This window comes from Montipora capricornis, chromosome 12, assembly GCF_036669925.1.
Source record: "Montipora capricornis isolate CH-2021 chromosome 12, ASM3666992v2, whole genome shotgun sequence".
NCBI classification, from domain to species: domain Eukaryota; kingdom Metazoa; phylum Cnidaria; class Anthozoa; order Scleractinia; family Acroporidae; genus Montipora; species Montipora capricornis.
In genome coordinates this window covers 15,621,908-15,630,732 of record NC_090894.1, presented here as the reverse complement: position 1 = coordinate 15,630,732, position 8,825 = coordinate 15,621,908, and the positions used below count along the sequence as shown (strand labels likewise).

The window sequence follows — 8,825 nt, the reverse complement described above, 5'->3', positions numbered from 1 at the left end:
TTTTGCTTCTCTTGGTGGTTTCCTTTTTTTGAAGTAGTCTCAGTGATGACCTCATCTAAAAGCTGTCTATTTATATCAGTACATGATTGACTGCTCAAGATCTTAAATGTGTTTCCCGGCCTTATGCGATAAAGATAACAGAATACCCGACTTATCCTGTTAACTGAAATAACTGTAGCTAAGTTCCAAGAGGTTACTATCCCTTTCCTTTTGTTAATTCGTTGTATTATGAAAGTCTACATCGAATTAACAGAAGGAAAGGGATAGTAACCTATTCAAAGCTCCTATTCTCCTATTCAAATCCTATTCAATTCCTATTCTCCTATCCTAGCTCCTATTCAAATTATAGTTTCAAATTTTGTCACTCTAAATAAGTTCAATAAGTTTTCTTTTGTTGAGGTACGATTGGCATTTTGTCAGTGCTTTTTTCTTTTGGCGTTATAATATTTGTTTAAGAGGTACTTTAACTTCAGCTTAAAGTCCCTTCCATTGATATCAATACAATTTCTTGAGCAATAACGGAGTTACCCGGTCAAATATGATAACAATATCCACTCATTTTTTGATGATTTTTGTTCTTTGTAGGTGTGTTTTCTTTTTGGGGTTTGTTTTGTCTCTTGTTTCCGTTAGTCTAGCAGAACTTTAAGGCCCAAGAGACCAATGGTCTGCGAGTTGTTAATTTGTTATGCCTAAAAGAAATTCTAACTACTCTAAACTAATTCTAACAAAATTCTAACTACTCTAAACTAATTCTAACAAAATTCTAACTACTCTAAACTAATTCTAACAAAATTCTAACTACTCTAAACTAATTCTAACAAAATTCTAACTACTTTAAACTAATTCTAACAAAATTCTAACTACTGTAAACTAATTCTAACTACCATAATTAAAATTGAATTAACTACGATAATTAAAAATTTTAAATTTGTTAGCCTAGAAAAATTCTAACTACTATTATTTAACTAACTACAGTAATTAAGAGGGTCTAAATTTGTTACGCCTAAAAAATTCTAAGTACCTTAAGCTAATTCTAAGTAATATAAATTAAACTAACTACCATAATTATAAATTTTAAAAATTCTATCAACTCTTAACTAATCTTAACTATCGTAAAAAGTATATTTTTAAATTAAAATTAAGTTTTCACTATTAAAATTTTACCCCATTATTTGTTACACTTGAGAAACGCCACGCCTTAAACTTTACAAGTCGAAAGCAATCAGTCTTATGCCACGTTCTTGAGCTCAAAAATGCTGTCCCTAAGCCGAGAAAATGGTTTAGTCGCCAATTCGCTGGTGCTAAGGTTAGGAATTGGCTTCAGTGTCGATCGAAAAAAATCAAGCCGATTAGTTTGTTAATTCAGAAATACTGTAAACTAGAACAAGTTTAAAGACCAAAATTTGTATCGGTCCAAGACATTTTCTAAGGAGTCTTTTTAGTTTAGTCTGTCTCCAAAAATATGCACATCTGTTAGCTTTCATGGTGTGATTATTAATTGCTTTTCTAAGAAGTATTTTTATTTGATGTTTCACCACGGAAGCCGAGCAAAAAAACTGTTTAAGTCCGTGATTAAACACACCAAGTTGTAACGAAACCTTTCAAGACCTATTTACCTACTCACAAAGCCGCACAACCCCTGTAAAACCACTGTATCTTTGTACGTTTCCACACGTCAACTGTTGATAATTTACCTCGTATTCAATATCTGGTGCTATAAAAAACGCTACCATGTTGATCTTGTATATCATGTTACCGTAGCATCGTTCATACAAATTTGTTCATTGACTTTCGTTATTAATATCATTGATATAACTTATTGAAACAGATTAACATGAAAAAGTTTGGAAAACTGAGAGAAAATTCATGCAAGAAAGGCTGCGGAAGAGTGTGCAAACTGTTTCTATTTAAAAATCTCAGTCATTCGTAAGAAGAAAAAAGTTCTGTAGGCAAGAAAATCGTCTCAAAGTATAAAATTTTAGTAAACATTGCTTCAAAAAAGGAAAAAAAAACTTATCTTATGTTGAAATATAGATTAACATGGAAAGGTTCGAAAACCCGAGAGAAAGCTCAAGGAAGGCAGCGGAATTAGAGTGTGCAAACCATTGCTGTTTAAAAAAATCGTAATTATTCGTAACAGAAAAAGTTCTGTAGGCAAGAAAATTTCTCAAAGTATAAAATTTCTGTAAAACTTTTTTCAAAAAAAGAGAAAAATCTTAGTTTGCTTGAGAAGCAATGCGAGCACCAAACTCTGTATTTTTCAGTTTCGAGAGAAAACACCTTATCTTATTATTAAATTAATGAATCTTTTAACATTGAATACACTTAACAACACGGGACAAATACTGACGATACAATACATAAAAAAGTATAAAATGTAATTTACAAAAAGCGGAGGATCATTCTTGGAATGCCTGAAAAATAAACAGTGTCGATTCAGTAATACTCGCAAATGGGACATAAACAGCAGGAAAACAGGTTCTCGTCTGTTAACCTAATTTAATAGCTCGTGGTGTAGGCTGGCCGGGGAAGCAAGGATGTCTTGCTTGTAACCAAGATGCACAGGACTCAGCTCAGATTGTCGCGAAATCCGGGATTAGTGAGGGTTCTCCAACCTGTTCCTCTGGGTTCTCTGCCCCTCACCAAAACTCAACATGTAGCTCATTCCACCTTTTAGCGCGTTAAGAGTGAATATTTATTGGGGAGAGGGGAGGTTAGCTCTCGTGAATGGGAGGGTGCAAAACGAAAAATGGGATAAATGTTTTGTCAGCATGACCGGAAGGATTTTCAAAATGGAGAAAATTTGGAATAAAAGCGGCGCTGAAAATTATATGTGGGACTGGAACTCCACTTAATTTTTTTGCATCAAACCCAGTTCTTGCTTCATATTCTAAAAACTTTGGAGATGTAAATTATTTTACGTAACTTGAACAGGACGGCAGTTTCTCGACTTACCATGATCCCCCGATACACTCTGGGAGTTTGTGACAAAGATTTTCTTTGACATCTTTTTCCTAGAAAATATATGAGCCATTTGACTCAGTTTCGTATGACCAGGTTATTCAAGTTGTTCTCACGACCGAGCAAAGCAAAGCAAAGCAAAGCTAAGCACAGAACTGAAGAAAAACTCCATGATTCAGTTTAACTAAGAACATCATTTTCAATGGTGAGACCTTCTTGTCTTCTTAGAAAACTCTCTAACGACAATGAATCGGGGGTCTTATGTTTGTCAGTACCAATGTCCCCCGTAGGCTAAACGGGTAAGAGAAAGTTGCGGGCAAAGTGATCAAATTTTGGGTTAGGGTCGAACAATTTAATTGGACATAAAAAATCACTATTACATGGAATTCGTACTGACGACAGATATGTTCAGGAAAAGAGGGTTTGATAACGAATGAGACCCAGAGCCAAAAATCAGATTTGAAGCGAACACGTGATAATACTAAGGAATTAGATGACACACACTTACTGCAGGAATGGCCGACAAACATAAAAGGCAGTTTTCAATTTGGCGCCTGGGCGGTGAAGGAGGAAAGATGACAGTTGATCTGAAAAACTGAAATTATAATAAAAAACAAGAAATAAGTGAAGTTATTTGCTTTAGCCAATCATAGCCTCTCATAACCGACCCAAAATTCGTGCGAGCAAGTCAGCACAATTTACCACAATTGGCTCTGCCTTAAACCTGATTGGCTAAAAATCTGGCGAGTCACTTTTAGTTTAACCAATCACTTAGCGTAGTTCTGGGAAGTCATAGTATTAGGGAAATACTCTCGTTAAGCTTGCGAGGTGAGGCACGCGATAAATGCACAGCCCAACAACAATAGAGACTAGTTTTTGTTTTTACTTGATTATGGTTCTCGTTGAACAATTTACCTTTCTTTCATCATCTTGTACAATTTCTTCAGTGATTTCAACGGCATTGTCGGTTTGATGATCATGACAAATTTTTCAGAGGGCAGATTTTTTTCCAAAGCCTCGCGGATTTGTCTGTAACGTTAACAAGGTAAAACATAATGAAATTAGCGTAAAGTAAACCATACGATCAGGATATTTCGGGAAAAAAGTGATTTAATTTTATGTACCTGTATGCGACTACTGACTGAAATTATCTATCGTACCGAAAAGTGTATTTTACTACAAAAATAGCCAAAATGGTTTCGCATTTCATCATTAACTTTGAACATTGTTTGCGATATTATTCCTACTTACAAGAGTTTCCGTGAAAAAATGAACACTTACATCCAAGTTGACTTTTGCTCCTCTTTCGTCTTACTGGAAATGTTATCAGGGTTGATGACCAAGATTATGTTGTCATCACCATCCCGCAGTCCTATAAATAGGAACAGTGCTTTTGTCAAAAAGCATATCCGTGTTCTGTACCTTCACGTTCATGGTGGGGCGTTGTTCAAAGCAAATAGTGTTAGGGAGCAAAAAACTCCACAAAACAATTCTCGGTTTTCACATGACGTCACGACCGCCATGTTGGTGCCCAAAACAAAGAAAAGGCGGCCATGTTGGTGCCCCGACCAAATCCTCCGGGAATTTAACTCTATTATTATGCAAACGCTTCCTTTTGTTTTCGTTGAAAAACATGGCTGTTGATCACGTGAGTGAAAACCAGCAATAGCTCTAATGAGCAAAAACAAAAACATCGCACGCTCTGCACGTGCGCTTTTCATTCTGCCGTCCTCGTCCTGACAACGAGGTGAATTTACCAAATTTGAGGTTGTGTAGAGGACGTAAGAACATGACGAAACATTTTGAATTTGTATGCCCAAACAACCACACAATTCATGCCAATTTTACTCCTGCAATGATGATACACAATTTCCATTCCGAACGACTTGGGGTTAATTATAACGAAGTTATTACAATAACGGGAAATAATATTTTTAGACGACGTTCTCGTTGGGGTGTCGTCGTCGTCCTTGCGTAAGCTCCGTACTGAGCCGCAGCCGACGGTAACAGCGAGAAGGCGGCACAGTTTGTTTTGCTCTCTTCTGATTGACTAAGGAAATGGCGCGATATTTTAACAAAACCAATAAGCGCTTTAGTCGTTAGAGCAAGTTTCAAACGAGTGTCGTAAAACCAAATTCAAAGTAATTACTTTGGTCAATCAAAAAGGAGGGAGACAATCCGGTAAACCAATCAAAACTCGAAGTAATTACACGCAGCCGACACAAAGCGCGGGAAAATTAAATGTGCACACGCGAGCCACGATTGGTTTTGGTTTCACTTCTGATTGGTTGAAAAAGTGGCGCGAGAACTTTGAACCAATCACTGACTGAAGTAATGCAAAACCAAAGAATATTCGCTAATTACTTTCGACACTCAATTGAAAACTGCTCTAATGTAATCAATGCAACTGCGAAATTACACCGCTTAAAAAACTTTTCCTGCTCCATGGCTCATCACCGCTCCCTATTTTTTAAATAACTTCAGTAGATTCAAACTTGCACCATACGATGGATTATTTCATTTTTTTGGATACGCTCATAGAACTAGCGAACTTGAATACTAACCGGTGTAAGTCAACACTTTGTCCTTATCCATCGCGTAGAAGGTATTCTGGAGAGCCACCATTACTGGTTCTTCTTTTACTGCGGGTTTATCTGATGAGAATGTAAGCAGAGTTAGTGCTGGAGTAATTAATTGAGGTCATCGTTTCCTCAAATTCTTCTCTTCTTCTTTAAGATAGTGCAATGAGCCCTATTAGAACAGACTCTCGATGCTCGCAGTTATCGTTGGTGCAATCACGACTTGGGTTTAGATTCCCGTCAAGAGGGAGTTTTCTGATGGATGATTGAGCCTGGTTAATTGTCTTAATGACTGACTGACTGACTGAATGACTGACGGACTCACTGACGGACTGACTGACGGACTGACTGACTGACTGACTGACTGACTGACTGACGGACGGACTGACTGACTGACTGACTGACTGACTGACTGACTGACTGACTGACTGACTGAATGAATGACTGAATGACTGACTGACTGACTGACTGACTGACTGACTGAATGACTGACTGACTCAATGACTGACTGACTAACTGACTGACTGACTGACTGACTGACTGAATGAATGAATGACTGAATGACTGACTGAATGACTGACTGACTGAATGAATGAATGACTGAATGACTGACTGACTGACTGACTGACTGACGGACTGACTGACTGACTGACTGACTGACTGACGGACTGACTGACTGACTGACTGACTGACTGACTGACGGACTGACTGACTGACTGACTGACTGACTGACTGACTGAATGAATGACTGAATGACTGACTGAATGACTGACTGACTCAATGACTGACTGACTGACTGACTGAATGACTGACTGACTGACTGACTGACTGACTGACTGACTGACTGAATGAATGACTTAATGACTGACTGACTGACTGACGGACTGACGGACTGACGGACTGACGGACTGACGGACTGACGGACTGACTGACTGACTGACTTAACGACTGACTGACAAATGGCTGACTGAATGACTCTCTTACTGACAATCTGACTTTTTCACAATGACTGACTAATCATTTATCAGTGAATCTTTCTAACTTATTCATTGTTAATGAAATTCCTCATTTGACTTTCACTTGACTAACCATTTCGTTGAACTGAATCCTCCTTCATAGGGGCTACTTTATTTCTGTTCAGGAATTTTCCTGATTTCTTGGCCTGCACTTTTTCTCCTGCAACAACTGGTGTAGATTTGTCAGATTTTTCCTGGGAAAAAAATCCTCCGTAATTAGGGACCTTCTAATTGAACCTTATTTGTGAACAACTAAAATAGAATCCGGCACGTTCTTTATTGAATTTCTTTGATAAGGACAATACACGATGTTTAATACCTTGGACTTAAATTCTTCGTCAGTTGTCGAAGCCTCGTCTTTTGATTTCGGTTGCTGATCATAGCATGGAGTCTGGATCATTTGAGTTGAATACTTGGTGTCTGCTGTAACAGTGTTGTCTACGACCTCACCATCCTTTGATGACATCTCGCATCCTGCTGTTTCCACTGAAATTGGATCGTTACATGTGGAAGTGAGATCAGTTTCCTTTGCCTCTGCGTTTGACATTTCCACCACAGCGACATTCCTTGATGTCGATTCATCTGTGGTATGTAGTCCGGGCTGCGGCGTCACTGTGTCAACGTCAGAAACCGCGTTCATTGACTCTTCCGCCAGATTCACAGACTCTTCTTGAGTGACCTCTGTTGCCACTACCTTCTTGGCTGCATCTTCAACTGATGACAGGTCATCTTTCAAGTCAACCGACTCCTTTGCTGGTTCGTCAACGCCATCGATAACACCTGCCTCACAAGATGGTTTTTGAATCGCGGAATCGATATCGGAGGATTTTTCATTTTCAGAGCCTGTAATCATGATATCAGGTGAGGCTCCCATGGAGGGTACATTATCATTCTGTGCTGGCAAATCCAAATCCATTGCTCGGAGTGTAGGGGATTGATCGATGGACTCTTTGGCTTCGGTTGTCGAGTCAACCATTAAACTCTCATTTGATTTCAAGACATCTTCCTTTTCAATGGTAACACTTAACGAGATGGAGCTGCCATCTGCCTTCAGGATCTCCTTCGAGGAAAAAATAAACCTCACTTAAGAACGGTGCCTACTATTGTTATTGCGCATATGTTTTGCACCAACCTCGTAGCGAGGTTGGTTCTGTGCATCTCGAGATACTCGGGTTTTCTATGGGTGGTTCTTACTAATGCAGGGGTACTTTGGGGTGGTTTAAAACTATGAGGAGAAAGCAGAACTTAGAAAGTGCTCTTAGTATCCAAAACGAAAATTGGGGGTAGCCATGCATTTTTTAAGCTTCAATTTGGAAAAGAACGCCATACATTGCTCTGTATTTTAAACCTCTTTACAATTATTGTTGATCAATTATCTTTGAAAAATGCGTGGTTACCCCCAATTTTCATTTCAATAGCACTTCTTAAGATCTGCTTTGCCTGTATATTAGTTTGAAATCAGTTTCTTTATCCCCGGGAAAGTATGCGCATGGAATCGTTTCGCGAAAAGGCTTAAAGCTTATCGAGTATTTTGAGTCTCCTCAAAAACCAACCTATGATTTGATTTGATTTCTGAACAATGTTCTCAATAAGTGACCCCAGTGCGAAATACTCTTTACACTTAAATTCATTTTAGAGCGGTTTTTTGCATTTCTTCACTCATTGATTGGTTCAAAGTTCTCGCGCCATTTTTTCAACCACTCAGAAGTGAAACCAAACCAATCGTGGCTGGCGGGTGCATATTTTCCCGCGCTTTATGTCGGCTCTGTGTAATTACTTCGAGTTTTGATTTGGTTTACTGGATTGTCTCCGTCCTTTTTGATTGGCCAAAGTAATTTCTTTGGTTTTGGTTTTACGACAGTCGATTGAAACTCGCTCTATTATTAATGACAAAATTACTCACTTGATGAGGCGAAAACCCAGCCTGGGCGCTTTTCAGAGCGTTTGCGATGACCTCTTCAACAAACTGGCTGACTTGGAAAGAGTCAATTGACCCGATGGACGATCCTCTTCCAGAAATGTCTTCCTTTGGAAACTATCAAAAATAGCGAAAATTTTTCATAAAAATCCCAGGAGAGCGAAAACTGCACAACAGTAGTTGTTGAAAATTTTCCACGCGAATTTGATGCCATCAAACTCTTCTTGAACTACTAGAATACCTACCTCCATATTCCCACCGACGATAGATTGAAATAACTTATTCAAAAACAGCGCTGTGTTTAAAAATCTCCGAAAAAAATCGTCTCTGTAAACTGAGCTACGAGTCGCT

The 8,825-nt window shown here is 38.5% G+C and overlaps 1 protein-coding gene across 1 annotated transcript; it reads right to left on the bottom strand.

The window, feature by feature from the left end:
* Positions 1-2,132: 2,132 nt before the first annotated feature.
* On the bottom strand, positions 2,133-7,430 carry LOC138025476 (uncharacterized). The gene is made up of 8 exons (XM_068872677.1): positions 6,876-7,430; positions 6,630-6,750; positions 5,526-5,615; positions 4,243-4,333; positions 3,877-3,990; positions 3,470-3,556; positions 2,956-3,014; positions 2,133-2,414 (listed from the first exon to the last, which is right to left on the bottom strand). Exons 1-8 carry the CDS (start codon positions 7,428-7,430, stop codon positions 2,383-2,385), a joined length of 1,149 nt encoding a protein of 382 aa, XP_068728778.1. The 3' UTR covers positions 2,133-2,382.
* Between the last annotated feature and the right edge of the window lie 1,395 nt (positions 7,431-8,825).